Source organism: Rhineura floridana, chromosome 2 (genome assembly GCF_030035675.1).
Source record: "Rhineura floridana isolate rRhiFlo1 chromosome 2, rRhiFlo1.hap2, whole genome shotgun sequence".
Classification (NCBI taxonomy): Eukaryota; Metazoa; Chordata; class Lepidosauria; order Squamata; family Rhineuridae; genus Rhineura; species Rhineura floridana.
Window position 1 is genome coordinate 141960939 of NC_084481.1, and position 21997 is coordinate 141982935.

At 44.4% G+C, this 21997-nt stretch overlaps 1 protein-coding gene across 7 annotated transcripts in view; it reads left to right on the top strand.

Moving 5' to 3' along the window:
- Positions 1-1036: 1036 nt before the first annotated feature.
- The window catches only part of ANO1 (anoctamin 1), a 171380-nt gene continuing 150419 nt past the window's right edge, over positions 1037-21997 (top strand). For 6 of the 7 annotated variants that reach the window (XR_009760642.1, XM_061610687.1, XM_061610688.1 and 3 more), the window contains exon 1: positions 1037-1772. Coding sequence is in view for 5 of the 7 variants with exons in the window: in XM_061610687.1 (XP_061466671.1) it covers positions 1727-1772 (46 nt within the window). In the remaining 2 variants the exon portion in view is untranslated. The remainder of the gene's footprint in view (positions 1773-21997) is intronic. The other variant, XM_061610692.1, reaches the window with a different exon arrangement.

The following is a 21997-nucleotide window of genomic DNA, read 5'->3' on the forward strand; positions in this document are numbered from 1 at the left end:
GACAGATGCTCTTGGAGGTCACTGATTCATAGGGTCGCCATAAGTCGTAGTCGACTTGGAGGCACATAACTACAACAAACCCTTTCATAGGCTAATCTTCCATGAATGTGTCAAATGCTCTTTTAAAGCCATCTCAGTTGGCAGCCATCATTATATCTTGTGGTAGCGAATTCCTTAGTTTAATTATTGCGTTGTTTGTCCTCAATACTTCACTGTTCAAGGCTGCTACTTGGCACTCTGCAATTTTTTAAAAAAATTTTACAGCTAAATGTACAGGTAGGCATCAGCGGTGGTGGGTGATGCTGGGCCAACATTTGCCAAGGATGTCAAGTACTAACACCAGGCTCTTACAGAACACAATCGGGTAATATCAGCACAGAGAATCAGGAGAGAAACAGGCATGTAAAACAGCAAAGTAAAATAAAGAGAAACATGGAACAGAGACCATAATCTTAAGGACAGATCAAAACAAATGGTCTGAGGTAGTAATAAGCTGGCATATAAAAATATACCATAGATGCTTTTTCAGACTTCAGGGTGCCTCTAAGTTTGCAGCTGAGTCGTGCGTTTGTCTTCCCACAGAATTAATATGAGCCCATTCTCAAGCATTTGGTTATTATGGGATTTCCAAGTTGGTGTGAGGTCTTGTCTGTCTTTCATTTTATATATTAAGCACTGGCAGTAACTGCATAGGATGAGTAAGGCATTTCCGTGGCATCTTTAGAAGTAGCCTCTATAACTTTGTTGTCCATGGAAATACATTGAGCCTTGGCAGAGAAAACATGTCCTGAGCTGGGCCCTACTCACCACACACACAAACAAATGTACTGCAAAACGCAATGGCAAAATGACGCTGGCGAAAGCAAGCAAAGTTAACCAAAAGGCGTTGTCTGACTAACCAACCCCACTCCAGCCTAGGCGGTGGCCGGAGACTGTTCAGGCTGGGCTTGGTGATAATGAAAAGTGCCGCCGGAGCTGCTGCTGCCGCCACCGCCTCCACCCTTCCCGCCCTTACAGTCTTAAGCAAAGAGTCAGCAACGTTTGCCTCGGCGACCGTCCTATAAGAGCCCGGCTTGCAACCATGCGGAGGAGGAAGGGAGAAGCCCAGCCGCTTCCACCTCAGCCTTGGAGATCGCCTTGTGTTGCCGCTTCTCTTCCTCGCCGGCAGGAGTCACGTGGAGGGCTGACTCTTTCCCACTGCCTTTGGCCTCGGCGGCAGCAACACCGACAACAGGGAGAGCCCGGCTGGGAGATCAGCGGCGTTGCTATTTTAAAGTCAGTTCCTTTTCCCGCCTCTCTTTTGCCAGGGAGTTCCTCAAACTCCGGGATTAGCATGAGTTCCAAACCTCTGTGCACCAGGCAAAGGTTGCACCCTTGACTTTGCGAGTGTGTGTCTGTCAAAGCAGCAGCGGAGTCTTCTCTTCGATAAGGATTGTTGCTTCCAAGGTGGGACGCTTCATCATTGTCTTTTGCATTATTCAGGCTGCTTTCCGTTGATGGCATCCCTACTACGATGAAATAGCGTGTGTGGGGCTGTCATTAAGTAGTAGCTGATACTTATGTACAAGTATGCTTGCTGCCTGACAGACGTGGCGGCAGCGATAGTTAGTTGCCTTCTTGAATGAAACTCCTCAGGGGAGAGAAGCGAGGAAGGAAAGATTCCTGCAAGCATTTTTTTTTCTCTGCACCAAGTTTTTTAGTTCAGCCTCCCAGTCTTGGCTAAGAAATGGATACGGATGGCATTGATCTTCACAGAATTCCCCGCGAGTCATGTAAGTGTTACATAGTTGTAATGGGAAGGATGCACAGAGATTTAGAGCGTGGACCTCAGGGATTGCATTAGACCACAATGAGTTCAGTTTTAGAAATTATGTCTGGAAAACAAGTGATTATAAAGTCCTCTCTGTCCTGAAGATGAAGGACCTTCATAATAAATGGGAAACGACTGGACTGTTCAAAGTACATGAATTCATAGCTCTTACAGTCCTGTTAAGAGAAAAACACTGGTTTTCTTTTCTTTTACAATAAAGGTAGGGAATCTTAACACAGAAATTAGGAGCTCATCTTTATTTATCCCAGGCCAATCTGCAGACTGTTGTTTCTATCCTACTTCTGAGCTGCAGAAGAAACAACCTTTTCATCAGAATGTGCTTCTGTGCATGCATAATAGAAATTACAAAGAGAAATGATAGGCAATGTTGGTAGTATAAATGGAATAATCAATATTGGTGCTGCTCATATTGTGCTGATGCTGTAATTTTTTTAATTCTTAGTGTTTGGGGGCATTGTTTAATGTTTAAGAAGTTGTGTTTCAGCTTCCTTTACAATAGTACACTCTTGAATATGTGTGCAAATGAATTGAGAATGAAGTCTAGAAAGATTTTTTGTAGAAAATATCAACAACACTATGTGTATGATAGCAGGTATAATCTAGATTGGTACCTTATTAAAGATGTAAATAGTATGCAAATTTCATTAACCAATAAGAAGGCAAAATATTTAAATGTTAATAGAGTTGCAAAGTTTTGCTAGACATTAAAAGTGGAATAGTTTGGAGAAGAGAGTTTGGAAGTTGCTCCAATTTCCTTAAGTCACTGGCACATTGTATGCATGTACATTTTGAATGCTCATCTTTCTATGAGTATTTTCTATAAACGTTCTAATGGCTGGACAACAAATGACATAGCCAGTATCCATTGAGTGGTTCCATTTTCCTTCTGATTTTGTGGGTGTTACAGAACTAAACTGTTAAGCTGGAATATGTTGAAACGCATGACCATCCATCTCAAGTGTATACAAATAAAGTAATTTTAGAATGGCACAGTTTATAAATTCCATGCTTTGTAATCAAGATGCCAAATCTGACTGTTTGCTTCTAAGAATAGTATAGGGAGTTCTTTTCTTTACTCGCTTTTTAAAAATTCCCATGAAGTACCAGTATCCTGACACTGCTTATTAAAACAGCCAGATATTGAGCTGGAGTTCAACCCAATGTGCTCATCAAATCTCTCACCAGCTGTAGTGTCTGAGGCTAGGGAGATGGGGGAGTAGGGGGGGAACACTTAGGAAAATTAGCCTGATAAGAATCAGCTAAGCTTTAGACAAAATATTGCTTCTTTGCTGGATATTAAGCATTCACTGCTAACATATTATGATCAATATGGAAAAGGAGGCCAGCTTCATACCACGGTTTAACATGGAGAGCTTTTAAATAAATAAATAAAGCATCAGGCAAAACACAGGAAGCTGGTTATCAAAGGCATTCATCAGTTTGAGGGGTCAGTGGATAAATGCACTGAACAATAATTACTCGGTCATGGGGCATTTTGGAAGTTATCTATCAGGAGTACATAGTTTTGCACCAGAGATTGAGAAACTGTTGCAAAGAGCAAACAAGAAACAGGTATCTAACTTTTAATTTAGCACTAGAATTAGCATTTACCTGATAAAATTAAGAGTCAGAACTGTACACTTTTAGTTAATCTGTGCAACATACTGCCATGGGATATTATATAACTCTAATAATATGTGTGCATTTTAAAAAGACTAGCATATTAATATGGGGTAGTTATATACCAGTACGTATTACCCAGGCATCCTGGCATGTGTTCTTATTACTGGAATGCCCATTAATCTTGGACTACTAGAGGTTCATATAAAACTTACAGGAAGCATTTTATTCATTTTTGAATGGTACTTTCTCTGAATATTCAGAGTACTTAATAGAGCTAGGTTGGACTATTATTGCTGTTCTCTAAAGCTCTGCTTCTTTTAAATTACTTTGAAATTTTAAATAATGGGTTGGATCCAGACCTTCATGCTTAGAGTATACCTGCTGGGGAAAAATGAGGCTTAAATTAGTTGTGACTGACTGAAGTCACATTGACTTCAATGGATCTACTCTAAACATGTCTACATCTAGATCCATCCCAGTATTTTGTGACTACCTTAGTGTTTGAGGTCCACTGGGAGTAGAAGATCCCTGGCCATTTTGTGCTTCCTCTCCTTAGCTCTTGTTTTTAAAAGATAATTTGTGATTTGGCTAAAATTGAGGGAAGTCAGGTGGTAGGCTTTTGTGCATTTAAGAGCCCCCTTACTTTCCCCACCATAATTCAAGCAGTGGATTTCCTTTTATTTTAACTCCACAACTCAGGCAGGCTTTTGGGGTGGGTTAGGTTTTATTATTGTTGTTGAGATTTTTAATGTTTTAATATATGTATGTTTTTATTTTGTACGTCGCCCAGAGTGGCTGGACAGCCAGCCAGATGGGCGACTAATAAATTTAATTAATAATAAATAATAATAAATAACAACGCACTTGTTAACTGGGTGGGCAGAATAGATATGAAGAAGGGTAATTTTTGCTCCTCCAAAAGTAAACAAGAATGTAAATCTACTTTTTGTTTCAAACCATGTAACCAACAAATGCCTCTTGGACCATCTTCCCTCTGTGCACCAGACGAAAATAAATAATCTCTGGTATGTCCTTGGCTACTTTTGGCTGTGGTGTGATGTAATTTTAACCTCAAAACCATTGACACCCTGCCTTGTAGGGACACCTGTATTCTGAAGTGTGCAGGAGTTCTTGAACAGGCCGGCATCTAGCAGGTGCTGGTGTACAGCTTTTTTTCTTTTACTGTAGTATTGGGATCATATTGTAAATTGCTTTGGGAGGAAGCAATTCATAAATGAAATAAGTAAATAAAACTAGGGTGGGAGATGTTGTATATGGTGGATTTTTTTTTAAAGCTACTCAGATTTCTTAAAGGGACAGAATTTCCCTTTTTGGAATCCATTCATCCTCTTCCTGTGAGTCACTGGAATTCTCCTTCATGAGTTTGTGGTTTCATTAAGGGAAAGAGTAGATGAGATGAGTGCTTGTCTGCTCTGTGATAGCCTGTCAAACATAAGCATGTTATTATCTGGTGAGGCAAGCAGCACAGATATTTCCAGCACTAGTTTCTGTTGAGTTCCCTTCTGTATTTTTTTCCTAGTGAAGTGTGAGCAAATGTGTGTGAACCACCAGGTGGGGGCAGGGCAGAGTCAGCTTTGGAAAGGGTAGTATTCATAAAACATGATTGTACTTCTAAGGGAATGGTGTTGCCCCACCAGTCAGTATATAGCGGTTATTGTCGCAGGGCGGCAGTTCTAAGATTGTTAAGAGCTCCACCAAGCTTGATGGGGACTTGTGAGATGGCCGACATGGTGAATTGCATGCTCCTCCAGCCCTCTCGCTATCTGCACAGGCATGCACCTCTGAAGCAAAGAAGCTGGTCTACAACAGTGTTCTCTGTGGCTGTTAAGAAGCCTAGTCAAACTGCCATCATGATGATGGGCAAGGTAGTTGTGGAGGGAGGGCCTATGTATCTCACTTCTCTGCATGCGGAGATACAATTTCTGGGGTATTGGGCAGGTTTTGCACCCACTGCAGTGTTCACAGGTGCAGCATTTTATTTCCCCCCATAGTGGCCATTCATTTATATTGAGGAAAGGAAAAGGGTACACTCAAGATACCATTTTGCTATCTTCCCTTTCAGCCACTGAGAAGTCTGTGTTTGCATGTGGAGCTCCATATTAGCCTAATTCTCACTGGTGAGGTAAATCTATAGGGAGGTTTAGATTACACCCTCAGAGCATTGAAAGAACATGTGAGAGGATACTGTGAGGTCCTGTGGCTAGCCGCACTTTTCCTATGTGCTGCGGCCACACCCCTCACAATCCATGTGTTTGGACTGAGTGTGAAGAGGCTCTTTACGTGTATAGATGTATGCACATAGTGGTCTTGCTGAGCGGGCCAGGATTCCTCCTCATGTGGAAGACGTCTACAGCAGAGTCCCTTCACTCACCAGTGGAACATATGATCAATGTGGGCAAGGCTGTTCTTCATGTTGGCAGCCTCCACAGCCCCCCTCATCTGGTCTTTCTTTCAGTGGGGGTTTTTTTTTTTTTTGGCCTAGATCTTTCTTGTGTCTGGGTTGTAACTACTTCATATTGCAAGTACAGGCTCACATAACAGAATGTTCTGCTGCACTTAGAAAAATTAGATATCAGGAAAAAGAGTCCATAGCCACATTTGCATCATACATTTATTCCACTATTATTCCACTTTAAACAGTCATGGCTTCTCCCAAAGGCTTCTGGGAAGTATAGTTTGTTAAGGGTGTCAAGAGTTGTTGGGAGATTCCTATTGCCCTCACAGAGCTATAATTTCCAGAATGGTTTAACAGTCAGTCCCTTTCCCAGAGAATTCTTTGAATTGTACCACCATGAGGGAAATAGGGGTCTCCTACCAACTCTCAGCATCTTTAATAAACTACATTTTCTAGGATTCTTTGGGGGAACCCATGACTGTTTAAAGTTGAACAATAGTGGAATAAATGTATGGTGTAATGTGACTCTAGACTACCCTTCTGCCTGACTTGCTAGTTTTCAATGTGTACATGTCTTTTTCACCCCAGGTACAGAGGAACATTCAGCCAAATGACTCCACCTTCAGTCCAAAGTGGTATGGCTCTGATCAAATGTAGCTTTGATACATTTGGGGTAGGATCTTATGACACTCTTGATAGCAGAAAGCTCTTCTAGTTCATGGTATACTTCAAGGCACCACACATTCATTTTCCCTTTCTTTGTAATGGGATCTTCCCTGGGTAAAAAAATGTATCCAGTCCGGGATTAAAACTTCCAAGACAAACCCATAGCTTTATTTGACTTTATTCCATTTCTGCACTTGGTAACACAGTAGCTATTTCCATTGCAAATTAAAGTGATGACGCATCTTGTGGTAATAATCAATAGTGACAAAAGACTAATAACCACTTTGATTTAATTAGCTTTAGGGAAGGGAGAGGAAGCCTAACAGTCACACACGTCATTAGCAGTATATATTCATTTCATATAATAACCTATTCATTTATGGAGATTGATACATGTTCAACATACCACTACCAAGGTAGAATTGCCAGTATTTTATTCTGTAGGATATATTTTCATATCAAACTTTTCACGAGAACATAACAGCCCTACAGGATCAGACCAAAGGCCGATCTAGTTCAGCATCCTGTCTTACAGTGGCCAACCAGATGCCCATGACAAGCTCGCAAGCAAGACCTGAGCATAACAGCACTCTCCCCAGTTGTCCTCCCCAGTGGCTGGTATTCAGAGGCATATTGCCACTGGTCCTGGAGGTAATATACAGCCATCTTGACTAGTAGCCATTGATAGTTTTATCCTCCATGAATTTGTCTAATCCCCTTTTAAAGCTGTCCAGGTTGATGCCTATCACGGCATCTTGTAAGAGTGAATTGTTTGTCCCAAATCTTCTAATGTGACTTCAGTGGATGACCTGGGTTCTAGTATTGAGGGGATGTTTACAGGCTGGGTGGGTTATCAGCAGAGCTGGGGAAACAATCCAAGGTCTTTTCGATTGCTCAGGGGTCAAATAAAAGAGATTGTTCTAGACAATTAGGATCTAGAATTAGAAATATTAGAATTTTTTGAGATTTGTGGAGGTGTAATGTCTAAAGAAAAATAGGCATGAGACTGAGAAATTCATGGGGAGGGGAGAGGGAATCTTCCAGCCCCAGTCAGTAGGCCCTTTAAAAGGCTGTGGTCCTTATTACAAGATATGGGAAAACAGCAACTTGCACAGTAAAAACATTAATAAGACGAAGAGGAAGAGAAATATACTTTCTGTTTTTTATCTTAGAATCTTGGAAATTTAAGAAAACAAGTGCTTTGTAGTTTAGTGTAGCTGGGAAAAATATGATTCATTCACCATATTCACATTTAACTGGCCCTCAGAAACTGATCTTCCGGAAACAAACAAATGGGGAAGAAAACACTGGCCAAAGGTTATCATGGACCCCTATTTTTAACAGGCTTCACAAAGAGCACATTACAGTTAGTGCTGTTCTGAAATAATAAGACACATATCATGAACTGTTTTAACAAACAAAAACTTGCAAAACATAACCCTTTTTAAATACTCTTTCCCATCCCTTTGCAGAAAGTTGTGAAATGGTTTACGTGGGGGCTGGTCTGAGAAGAATGAATGTTTTCCTGTCACCGAGGGAACCAAGTCAGTGCTTCCTCATCTTGATCCAGTCATGCATAGTTGACAAGTTGGGGCAGAATGTGGATGGATTTGTGCATTTGGATGTGCATCTGAAAGTACATAACATTAAAAGTAATGCTGTGCTGTTAGACAACATCCACATTTTTGGTACATAATCGGATGCAGATATCTGCAATGAATTTCTTTCTATGGGATGTTCATTCAAATGTGCATCATCCATATTCTGTATCAAGTAGTTGGGCATGTGACCAGAGGCAGACTGGGACAAAAGTCTTGACATGTAGCACTGGCAAGCAGTGAAATCTCTATGCAGAAATAGGGAGCATCAGCCTGGTTGTCATTTATTTATTTATTATTTATTAGATTTATATCCCTGCCTTCCTCTCAGTAGGAGCCCCGGGCAACAAACAAAAGCACTAAAAACACTTTAAAATATCATACAGACTGAGGTCTTTGGCCTTAGTGATTTTACCACATAACCAAATTTGATTTGCTAAAGCCCTTATTAATCATTATAGCTGCCACGTTGCTCTATCCGGGATTAGAAACACACTGAATAGCCCTGCTCCTAGTGTCCATATAACAACGGGCCTTTGCACTAGGGTTGCCAGGTCAGAAGCATCCCAAACCCTGAGATTTCAGGGGCGGATCCTAGTGATATCATATGGGGTGTGCACTGATGATGTCATGGGGGCGGACCCTACTGATGTCATTAACCATGATACATTAAGCATCAACCACTCAAGCATACCACTCAAACAAAAAAAATTCTCTGATTGGAAATTAAGATAGAAATCTTAGCTAAATGAGAGTATTTCCAGGTCCAGTTGAAGTGACGGGATCATTCCTTCTTACCTGCTTAGAGATCCTGGGTAAGAAACATTTAATCTAGCTTACTTGCTTCTGGCAAGAAGGGTTTAAGTGCCCTTAGGCCAGGTCAGTCACCAGAAGGCCATTGTGGGGAAAAGGGAGCCTAGTGTTGTGGAGATGTTAGATAGGAGCACTCAGGAGTAAACATGGATGCCCCTGAAGGCTGCAGTTCTAAACACACTAAGCCCCATAGAACTCAACAAGACTTACTTCTGAGCAGATATTGTTAGGGTTGTGCTATTGGTAAGGCTTGACTAGGGATCCTCTGAAACAATAGCCACATCAAAGCAGGGTTGGCAACCCCCTGCCTGGAATGCCCTGCTTGCCTTTTAACATCGCTGCTCCAAACTTCTTTACAGACTTTTTTTAAAAAGTAAGTATTAGTTTCCTGCCAAATAAAAGCAGTGACACCTAAGTAAGCCCTGCCTAACTGCTTAAAAAAAGGATCAGACGGGGAGAGAAAGATTTACAACACAATCCTTTTCTATGTTCACTCAAAAGTCCCAATGATTTTCAGTACAATCCTAACCACGTCTACTCAAAAGTAAGTCCTACTGAATTCAATGGGGTTAGCTCCCAGGTATGTGGAATTAGCATTGCAGGTGTACTCCCAGAAAAGCTTCATATTGGGAAGGTTTTCAAAACAGGTTATGAATAAGACAAACTGTCCTCTTCCAGTAAAATTTAAAGTTGTTTGACTCCTTAATTTAAAAAGTATAACACTGCAGTATGTACACTTTTTAAAACTTCTGTTCAAAAAATATTTGAAAGATAAAATGTATAAAAGGCATTTTTGCAAGTAATTAAAAAACCCTGCATGTACACTTTTATGCCTACCAAGATCCTGCTGTGATCTTCTGTTGTAGTGCAATCCTGTGCATGTTTAGTCAGAAGCAAGTCCCAATCCTGTGCAGAGTAAGTACTCTTTATGCTGCTGAAAGCTATATATTTATTGAATTCCTGATGAGAGACAAGCAGGAAAAGGAAACTGTGAGTTTAGCTATTGCCTGGGGTCAACAAATCTTGTCAATCACAACCCTGACTTCACTTATTGCTAAAAAACCTGAAAGGGCAGGGCCGGTAGTAACAGAATTGGCAGGGATTGACATTTTGGTTTTTATCTTTTGAACCAGATCACCTAGAACCTTTTTTTAAAATGAAAGCTAAGAGTCCGGAGATTAAGGTGAGTTACCCAGAGACCTGGAGAGGACCCCCAAAACCTGGTGTCTCTGAGTGAAAACTGGACACCTGGCAACCCTTGCACACAGTGGCGTCACTAGGGGGTGCAGACCGCACTGGGTGACACCATCTGAGGGGGTGACACCCAGAGCCGCCCCACCCCTAGGCACCGGGAAGCGGGGCAGTTGCAGGGACCCAGGGAAGCAGCAGCAGCAACGACAAAGGGCGCGCCAGAGAGGGGGAGAGAGAGATAAGCGACCCCCTGCCCCCAGCCAATAAGCCATGAGGGCCCGCCCCCAGAGGAGAGGCAGTCTGCAGGGCCAATCAGCTGCACCCTCCCATTTTACCTTCGGCCTCCGTTCCCTCCCCCTGTGAGGCCGGCGTCCATGCCTCCTCCCGGTTGCCTGGTGAAGCCTGAGGCCTGGCTGGGGCTTGCTCACCACTTGCTGCCTGCCGAGATGTCGCACGGCTTCAAGGCCGGAGACCTCATCTTTGCCAAGATGTCGCCTGGCAACCACGCCCCTCCCTTCCTCCCTCCCGCACTGGGTGACACCAACCCTAGTGACACCACTGCTTGCACATACATCTATATGCATGAAAGCTTCCACACAACGTTAACCCCAGTTGTGCAGGGTTCCACGTCACATGGTAGACTGGTATATACAACTAAATGTACAAATGTTCAATTGCTACAAATGTTTGTGCTGTATCTGGGGACACCAGTCGGGTAGAGCTACTTGGCACATCTCTGTGGCCCACTCCTGTGTACGGCCAGGGCTGGCTCCAAAGGGCGGCTAGGTGGGTCCCTGGCCGAGGGACCCTGGGGCTACAAGGGGCCCTAAGGGGCACCTCCCCTTCCACAATCCACAGAGCTTCCAAGCCACCCACCAGTCCCTCGCTCCATCTACCTTTGACTTCTTTTGCAGCTTCCATTAACCAAGATGGCAGCCAAGGTGGCAGAGATGCGTGCACATAGCATACATGAGTGCCATCAAACAAAATGGCGGCAGAGGCTTCAGCCCCTTAGGGAAGCCTTCGCCACCATCTTGGTTAATGGTATTGCTGCACGTGCAGCCCCACATAGCCGAAAAAGACAGGAGACAGGTAGGTGGGGCGCTCGTGTGTGCGTGTGCATGCGTGTGTTTGCGCACATATGCCAGGGCCCGGGACAAGCTGATGCCCAAGGGCCCCAGCATGCCTGGGGCCGGCCCTGTGTACAGCAACATGGAAGCCATAACATTTCAAGAGGACTTGTGTGATACCGTAATGTTATCACTTTCACTTTGTGATCCCTGATTGGCTGGGATCAAACAGTGAATAAGGCATTTCAGATAAATAAAAAAAAGAAAAACAAAGCAGTGCTGCAGCAGCAGTTTTGGGGAGGGGGCAAGGAAGGTTGTGAATAAGGATTTTAAAAGGTACCAAAAGTTTTTAATTATTATTTCAAATATTTTATGCTGCCTTTCAGGCAAAGCCTTCCCAAAGTGGCTTGCATACATAAATAATATATATATATATATATAAGACTTCTCATTCCAACAAAACTATTAAAACAGCATTCTAAAAGCATTTCACAGCCTAGCAAAATAATAATATAAACCCAACTTAAATAATAAGCAGTTCAAAAACAGCAGCAATAAAATTGATGAAATAATCAAAAACTGAGCCCAAGATCTCTCAAAAAGCAGCTTGAAGTAAATGTATTTTTAAAGGCTTGTTTAAAAGACGGTGGTATCTAACAAAATAGTTCCGATGGCACAAGCACTTTTGGCTGCATAACAGAATTTCCCTTCCTTATCGTCTCCCTATGCACATTCCACGTGCCCCCCCACAATCTGTTTTAGAGGATTGGAAGGAAACACACAAAACATTTAGAAGGGCCCAGGGAGAGGAAAGGGAGGGCAAGTTTCATTGCACTTCCAAAAGTTGATGTAGGGTCCATGAGCAAGGCCCCTGAGGATAATTTAAATATAACACTGATAGCCTTTTTGTTCTATATTGATAATATATTATCAATATATTAAATATATTCTACATAGCATCTTACAGATACATGTATACATCCGTGTACGCACACAGATACAGATGCATCATTCCATTTTAAAAGACTACTTCTCTAACTGATGTGGTTTCAATTAATATGTAACATCAGTTATGGCCATTTAGAGAGCCTTTCTTTTCATAAGACATAAACAAACAATTTAATTTAGAGTCCTTAATATATTTTGATTCCCTCACGGGAATCGTGGTGGACAAAAGTCCCATGGTAAGATGTGGGAGCAGTTGCCAGTGATCTGGGAAAGGGAAACTCTGCAGTTCTTACACATTGACTTTAAATAACATCTGCATGCTTCATGAGTTTAGATAAACAGAGAGGAAGCATTTTACCTATGCTATCATGCTTATATATTTATCAGAGTAAGAACTGAACCACATATTCAGAAAAATCAGGTGCTATAGCCCTTTGAGATTGTATTTCTTCACACTGTGGGTGAGTTTGTGTGTTTGAAGCACCCTGTCTCACGTCTTCTGATAGTGAATTGTGCCCTTCTACCAGTGGAAAGACTCCTTCTGGCAGAAAGACTCCTTCTGGCAGAAGACTCCTTCACCATAGGGAGGGAACATTTGGATCCAAGCTAATATATTTCAGGACAAGCAAAATAGTCCCTAATTATAAGGACTTAATCTGGGTAGTTGGACAGAGAAAAAAGCGGATAAGAGAAAAATCAATTCATTTGAAATGTGGTGTTGGAGGAGAGCTTTGAGGATACTATGGACTGTGAAAAAGACAAATAACTGGGTGTTAGAACAAATTAAACCAGAACTATCACTAGAAGCTAAAATGATGAAACTGAGGTTATCATACTTTGGACACATCATGAAAAGATATGATTCACTAGAAAAGACAATAATGCTGGGGAAAACAGAAGGGAGTAGAAAAAGAGGAAGGCAAAACAAGTGATGGATTGATTCCATAAAGGAAGCCACAGACCTGAGTGTACAAGATCTGAACAGGGCGGTTCCTGACAGATGCTATTAGAGGTTGCTGATTCATAGGGTCGCCATAAGTCATAATCGACTTGAAGGCACATAACAACAAATCTGGGTAGAGGAACACTTTTTTTCAGGAGGCTGTAGATTTGGGGATCTGATTTAGGTACAACAACCTCCGAAAAAACACTTTCATATGGTGATGTTCTACCTTGTGGGAGAGGCCTTGAATGTTAATTTTAATTAACACATTAGTAAGAAGAGTCTCTAAGCCAGTGCTGCACATACTGGCATGGGGATTGATCTGGCATACACTCTCCCTGTCCATAATGAAAAGATACAGGAATGCTCTTCCTGATCATCTCCATGTGGAAGCTATAATGTTTGACAGCGCAATGATGTACATGTCTACTCTGAAATGAGTGCCACTGAATATGTACTGCAGGGATGACAAACCTGTCACCCTCCAGGTGTTGCTGTTCTCCCCCTCCCAATCTCTGACCATTAGCTGGGGCTGATGTGGTACTACAACTCACATACTACAACAGTATCTACGCTTCCCATTCTTGATGTATAGGATTTCTTCTTTTTTCTTGGTCTTTTTTTGGAGGATTCCATTACTTAAAAGGTAGAATAAGCATGCTTCAGTACATTATTCTGAGGTCCTTTCTGGTTTTATAATTTTATGATTCTATTTATCTTAATTTCCTGGGCATCCCCTTTTACACTGAAATCTTCATTTGCATTTTGAAAACAGGCATCCTACATTAACAGGTTTCTGAGAAATTGTTGCTGCCTACTGTGCTTGGAAAAAAGGAGTAATTAGGGTGACTCTCTTAGAACTAATGATAAACATAGATCTTTTAGCTAGCACTCTAACAAGTGGCTTGTTTCTTAGATTCTAATCACATGAAGTGTGTCTTGAGCACCACTATGCAAATACTGCTGCAAACATTAGCAATCATAAAAAGTGAGAGGGCACAGGTTTCTTATAAATATTGTTTTGGGGTCTTATAATTTATATTGAGCCAGATCCAAACTAAGTTGCACTTCGTTAAAATGGGAACAAATCTTTAATATTGATTTCAAAGGGGCCAAGTATACCTAAATTATTCTTGATCCAATTCTTGGTGCCTTGCTTGCTGCCACCTACAACAGACAGATGTGAACAGGCAAGGAACCAGATTCAGATGGAATCTCTGGTGCATGTGGACCATAATGATTGCACATCTGTCTATCCCCCTCAAAATTACACGTTTGGAGAGGCCCCTACAACTTCTTTTCCTAGGACTGAGAACCCGTTTTTAAGTATGCTTCCATCTGGTTAATCTCCCCCTTGAAGCCTGTTTTCTTAAATCTTCTCCTGAATTTGCATTCATATAACATGCCAGCTCAGTTCCCATTGCTGTCTTCTTTGAAAAGAGACTCTTTTTCATTTATCACATCTTTCTCTCAGTGTGCCAGATAACCTGAGTCTACATAAAACTCCTCCTTGCATTACACATTACATCAGCCTTTCAGTGTTGGCATCCACCCCAAATATGTGTACAATTTACAGATTGTGTGTGTTTGTGTGGTTTTAAGGAAAATCATAATTGTAAAAGGTAATATAAAATGTGAATTGTCCTGCCATAATACATGTGATATTTATTACTTCATCCCAGTCTGAAGAAAGTCACACCAAGTTCCGTTTAGTCATATAATAGTTGTGATTACTATATTTACATAGGCCAGTCAATAAAACAATTCCTCACAAAAACAAAAGAATACAACATTAAAATACAATATCCTAAAAATAATTGCAGAACAATTGTTACCAGCAGAGGAAGAAAATAAAATAACTTCAGAAGCACAAGTTTATAGTAAATCACAGAGCAGCCACTGACATCCTAGATGTTAAAATCACACATTATTTAAAAGGCCTGGGTGAACAAAATCCCATTTCACAATATTGAAAAACAGAGTGACAATGTGGGCAAAAGGTTACATCTGCTCCCTGTCCCCTAATGCCCTTGATGACTCACATCTCTGAAAATCAAACCTGCACCTAACGGCATAGCCCTGATTCTTCATCTGCCTACAACCCTGTTTCTCATTTGTATTAGAATGTGGTGGCATTTTGAGAATCAGCTGTTAGACAGATGGGTACTGAGATGATGGCAGTCTTAGGACCAAACCAGGCATGACACTTAATGCATCACTAGAAACCACAATTAGTCTCTTTTTTTAAAAAAAAAATGAAGTGTGTATGTGTGTGTGTGGTGAACATGAAGCCATGATGTGTCATTTTAAAAAAAATCCCCAGCTGGAATTTCAGTGAAAATCCCACCCCACCCTGCCATGTGGCTGCTGGCCCTTTGGAAAGAAAACTCACATTGGTTTCCTCCTAAGGAACCTTTAAAAGTTGGGGGAGCATTTTCATCAGGATCCCCTCCGGTCTGCTGCAGACAATCCCAATACAAATCCTCCACCCTTGCAATTAAATTAAATAAATTACAAGATTTCTCTATCTTTTGAGTTTCTAAAAAACCTTTGTTTTGAATATTGGTACACGCAACACACAATATCAACATCGAAACCCAACGCAAGAGGTTATGCATCCTTGTTCCAATAATGTGTTCTATAGCACCATATTCTAACAGTCTTAGTCATAGGTCATTGTGCAAACGAATAATAAAAAGGACTGATCAAAAACAATATAGACTTAGAAAGCAAAGTGTTAATTGGTCACTTGCTAATGACTACAAGGCTTAATGGTGGCCAGATATTGGAAAGACTTGTAAAGGGCAGCAATTGAATACTAATATTGTAAGGTGTGCTATTTAACGTAGAGGGTCAGGGCATGTGTAGATCAGAGGGGAGTGATGGGGAGAAAGTGGGAGCCCAATATATAAGGAGACTTGAAGGCAGAGGCTGGTGGAGTGCTAGGGGCAGGCCATGTCAGGTAAGAGGAACTAGGGAGAGATGCGTAATATCTGTCCACTGTTCCGGGCCTGTCCAGAACCGAAAGATAACTGGGGAATGCTTGACTCCATACTCTGGCCTTCGATTGCTGCTGTGCAATGCCAGATCTGTTGCCCAAAAAAATCTCTCATCCACGATATGATATTGGATGGGGGCGCAGATCTGACGTGTATTACGGAAACTTGGATGGATGAGGCTGCTGCTCCTATCCTTGCGGACATGTGTCCGGCTGGGTTCCTGTATGCACAGAAGCCAAGGGTGGTAGTCGGGGAGTGGGAGTTATTTACCGAAGGTCCCTGGTTCTTACCAGGCCTCCTCTCCATGAGACCAAGGTTGCTGATTGCATGTACTGGAGGCTGGGCCCACAGGGCAATCTAGGGATTCTGCTCGTGTACCGTCCACCCCGCTGCAAGACAGACTCCCTGGCCGAGGTGCTGGAGGTGGTCTCGGATGTCCGTGTGCAGTCCCCAAACTTGTTGGTATTGGGGGACTTCAATGTACATTCGGAGGCCATCCTCACAGGGGCACCTTGGGACTTCATGGAAACCATGGCTTCCTGGGAGCTGCACCTTATTCCAACGCAGCCCACCCATGTAGCTGGTCATGCTCTCGACCTTGTGTTTGTGTCGGGAGAGGAGAGGAGTGATCTGAAAATTGGGGGTACATCCATCACCCCCTTGTCATGGTCGGATCACTACTTGGTGAGGGTGGAATTTTCAGTGCCACACACCCTCCGTGGGGGTAGAGGACCCATTAGGATGGTCTGCCCCAGGCATCTGATGGATCCAGATGGATTCTTGAATGCGCTTGGGGATTCTCTGGAGCAGGCACATGGGCACTCGGTCGAGACCCTGGTGGAGGAGTGGAATGAGGTAATCACCGGGGCATTAGACCAGGTGGCTCCGAAACGCCGTCTCCCCCTGAATAGAGCTCAGACAGCACCATGGTATACTCCACGGTTGCAAACTCGGAGGCGGGAGGTGAGATGGCTAGAACGCCGGTGGCGGAAATCTCGCTCTGATGATGATTGGACACGGGTCAGAGCGGTTGCAGCAGCCTACCATGTGGCGATAAGGGCAGCAAAAAAGGATTTTTATGCTGCCTCTATTTCGTCCACAGAGTGTTGTCCCAGGAGGCTGTTCCAAGTGGTCCGGAGCCTGGTCAGTCCAGTTGCCCCGGAACCGATGGAACATGTTAAGGCCTCCTGTGATGAGTTTGCAGAGCACTTTGCGGATAAAATCGATCATATTAAGAGTGCTATTCCGTGCACTGTGGACACAGTGAGCGAGCCAGAGGTGGCCAGCGGTGCTCTGGTGGTGTGGGATCAGTTTCAGCTTCTTCCTTCTGATGGACAAGGTGCTTTCAACCTTAAAGCCAACCACTTGCTTACTTGATCCTTGCCCATCGTGGCTCATTATGAGCTGCAAGGATAGACTGGGCGAGGGGATCAAGGCGGTGGTAAATACGTCCCTGGAAGAGGGAATAATACCATCAGCCCTCAAGGAGCCAGTAATAAAACTAATTCTAAAGAAGCCCTCCTTGGATCCCCAAGATCTGAACAACTTTCGCCCAGTCTCAAATCTGCCATTCTTGGGCAAGGTGGTTGAGCGGGTGGTGGCACAGCAGTTGCAAGTGCATTTGGAGGAAGCAGATTATCTGGATCCGTTTCAATCAGGCTTCAGGCTTCAGGCCTGGACATGGTCGCCTTGGTGGATGATATGAGGAGGGCGCTGGATAGGGGCAAATGCACCTTCCTTGTTCTCCTGGATCTCTCAGCAGCTTTTGATACCGTTGACCACAGTATCCTTCTGGACCGTCTGGAGAGGTTCGGTATAAGGGGCACTGTATTGCAGTGGTTCCGTTCCTTCCTCTCTGGTAGGTACCAGAGAGTGGCATTGGGGGATGAGGTTTTGGATCCTTGGCCTCTCACTTGTGGGGTGCCACAGGGCTCTATCCTCTCCCCGATGCTGTTCAACATCTATATAAAGCCGCTGGGGGCTATCATCAGAGGATTTGGGCTGCAGTGTCACCAGTATGCGGATGACACGCAGCTCTATCTCTCATTCAAGTCCTCACCGAGGTTGGTTGTAGAAACCCTATCCAAGTGCCTGGAGTTGGTGAGTGGCTGGATGGGAAGGAATAAGCTGAGGCTGAACCCTGACAAAACCGAGGTACTGTTCGTGGGAGACAAGGGAGGGTTGGGGAATTTGGACCTGGTGCTCAATGGGGTGCAATTACCCCTGAAAGACCAGGTCCGCAGCCTGGGGGTCATTCTCGACTCCCAGCTGTCCATGGAGGCTCAGGTCTCAGCTGTGAGCCGGGCGGCGCTGTATCAACTCCATCTGATACGGAGGCTGCACCCCTACCTTCCCAACCATTTGCTCCCATTGGTGGTACATGCCCTCGTCTCCTCTCGCCTAGACTACTGTAATGCGCTCCACGTGGGGTTACCCTTGAAAACGGTCCGGAAGCTGCAGCTGGTATAGAATGCGGCAGCTCTCCTGATCAAAGGTAGCCGCCGGCGAGATCACATCACTCCAGTGCTGAAGGAGTTGCACTGGTTGCTGGTTGTTTTCTGGGCCCAATTCAAGATGTTGGTTTTGACCTTTAAAACCCTATACGGTCTTGGCCCAGTCTATCTGAAAGAGCGCCTCCAGCTTCATCAGGGATGCCGTGCAACAAGATCAGCCTCAAAAGGCCTTCTCTTTATCCCACCAGTTAAAACAGCTAGACTGGTGAGGACTAGGGAGAGGGTTTTTTCAATTGTGGCTCCCACTTTGTGGAATTCCCTCCCAAACGATCTCTGCCATGCCCCTGCTATGATGAGCTTCTGCCGGGCCTTGAAGACCTGGCTCTTCGGACAGGCTTTTGAGGTGGGTTAGGTTTTATTACTACTGTTTGAGATTTTAATGTTTTAATGTATTTGTATGTTCTTATTCTGTACGTCGCCCAGAGTGGGTGGACAACCAGCCAGATGGGCGACTAATAAATCTAATAAATAAATAAAGGGTTGCAAGTAGGCAAATAAAGACCAAAATTATTGTTGCAGGATGCAACAAATGCAGTCATTTGATTGTATTACATACAGATAGACAAGATAGAGTGTGCTTTTTCTTTGCTGACTTCTTGTCTTTTTCCTTTATGTCTTTCTGTTCTGGTCCCTGTTGTTTCAAGTTGTTAGCAGGAGATATTAAAGACCTCAGTCCGTTTTGCTCCTGGGAAAGATGAGGACCTAATGCATTCACTAAGGTCGTAAGTAGGTTGTTTGTTTCAACGAGAAAACCTTTGACAAGACGTAATTCTTCTGAGATGAGGGCATGCCAACCTAAAATGGCGTTCGTAGAAGCCGGGGGAGGGGGAGTAGATGATTGAATGTTTGCTTCAGGGCTCAATGTAGGCATGGATGTTAATTCGCTTTCAAGAGAGTCCAGAGTAATCATCTCTATTATTGAGCTCTCTGACCCCTCCTCTGAGACACATTTAAAACCAGCGTCATGAAGTTCGTCTGCTAAGGATTTGGCTGCTATCTCTGCTGCATATGCTTGCACTGAAAAAGCATCTTCCTGAAACAGCAAGAGCGCAGGCAGGTACAGGAGGAGGAAAAGGAAAAGAGGAGGTAATGAAGCAGTGGAGCAATAAAGTAGCAGAACATGCCTGGCAGATGATGGCACATATTACATTGGCAGATGAGCAGTTCTGCTTCCATCTCGGCGTGGGCTGGCTCCTTCGGCGTTGCGGTTGCTGTGGCCCGGGGTTTTGCTGCCGCCTACGGCTACGTTCTCTGCTGTGGCTCGCCGCCTCTCTGTCGCTGCTGCAGTGGTCGGGATGCCGTTGTCGTCGTGTGTGACTTACGTCATCCTGTGTTGCCGCGGCCCCTGCTTGCTTGCTGCTGTTGGGGGTTGTGCTGCCCCCGGGGCCTGTTATTTCTCTTTCGCCGCGGCTGCACCCTGCTGCACCCTGCCTATCTGCTTGTTTGGACTTGTTTGGACTTCCTGCTTGCGCGCTGTGGCTGCCGTTGCGGGCTGGCCACTGCTGGGGCATCGGGACGTTACGGCCCTGTGTTGCTGTCGTCGTGCTGCTTGTCTGTTGCTTGGCGTCATCGTTGCTGCTGTGGGTCGTCCTCATCGCGGGGTGCGTTGCTGGTTGGGACGCTGTCTACATCGCCATCGTGCTGTTGTCGCTGCCGTTATTTGCCCGCCCATGTTGGCTAGGACCTTATTGCCGTGACCCGGACCAAGTATTCTACAGACCTGTTACTGTGGCCGGCTGCGACTACCATTCTGGCCGGCTATCACAACCCGGTTTCTGTTTTAAATTGGTGTATGGATGGATGTATGGATGTATAGCTGTATGAATGTGTGAATGTGTATGAATGTGAATTGGATTGATTTGTATTGACTTAGTTAATTTAATTTAATTTAATGTAATTTAATTAGTTTAATTAATTAATTATTGGTTTAATTAATTCAATTTAAATTAGTAATACTGCTGCTACAGGGTACGGAGGCGGGTCTCCGGACTAATTTTATTAGGGTGGGTGGCCTGCTGAGAAGCAGATAGGGATAGAGGCATGTGCAAGCCGGAGAGGGAGGTGGGGGGCCAAGTTATAGGAAGTGTGGGCGGCAGGCGCTGGAAGGGTGCTGCTAGCAGACCACGCCGGAATAGGGGAACACAGGACAGATGCATTATATCTATCCCATGTTCCGGGTCTGCTCAGAACCAGACGGAAACTGGGGGACGCAAGGTTCCTACCGACCTTCGACTGCTGTTATGTAGTGCCAGGTCTGTGGCTCAGAAAACCTCACTCATCCATGATATGATCTTGGATGGGCACGCAGACCTGGCATGTATTACGGAGACTTGGCTGGACGAAGCCTCTGCTCCAATTCTTGAGGCCATGTGTCCGCCAGGTTTCCGTTATGCACAGCAGCTGAGGGTGGGAAGGCGGGGAGGGGGTGTGGCAGTCATCTATCGAGAGTCCTTGGTTTTTGCCAGACCTCCCCTCCATAGGACTCAAATTGTTGATTGCATGTACTGGAGGTTGGGCCCGAAGGGCAGTTTAGGGATCTTGCTGGTGTACCGCCCACCCCGCTGCACGGCAGATTCCCTGGCCGAGGTGCTAGAGGTGGTCTCGGCTGTACGGGCATTGTCCCCAGAGCTGGTAGTGCTGGGTGACTTTAACGTGCATGCCGAGGCCGCTCTCATAGGAGCCCCTTGGGATTTCCTGGAAACCATGGCTTCCTGGGAACTGTACCTAAGTAATACTGGGCCCACCCATGTAGCCGGTCATGCTCTCGACCTAGTATTTGTCCTGGGAGAGGAGAGAAGTGGTCTGAAGTTGGGAGTGATTCATGCCACTCCTGTGTCATGGTCAGACCACTACCTGGTAAATATGGACTTCTCGTTGCCATGCCCCCTCCGCAGGGGTGAAGGACCTACTAAAATGGTCCGCCCCAGACGCCTGATGGATCCGGATGGATTCCTGACTGCGCTTGGGGAATTGGAACCTGCTGAAGGTCGCCCAGTCGAAACCCTGGTGAAGGAGTGGAATGTGGGGATCACCAGGGCATTAGACCAGGTGGCTCCGAAACGTCCTCTCCCCCTGAATAGAACTCAGCTAGCTCCATGGTATACACCGCGGTTGCGTAGCTTGAGACAGGAGGTGAGACGACTAGAGCACCGGTGGCGGAAATCCTGCTCCGAAGATGTCCGGACACAGGTTAGAGCAGCAGTAGCTGCCTACCAAGTGGCAATAAAGGTAGGAAAGAAGGCTTTCTTTGCTGCCTCTATTGCGTCTGCGGAGTGTTGTCCCAGGAGGCTGTTCCAGGTGGTCCGAAGCCTGGTTGGTCCAGTTGCTCAGGAACCCTTGGAACAGTCAAAGGCCTCCTGTGACCTATTAGCAAAACACTTCGCTGA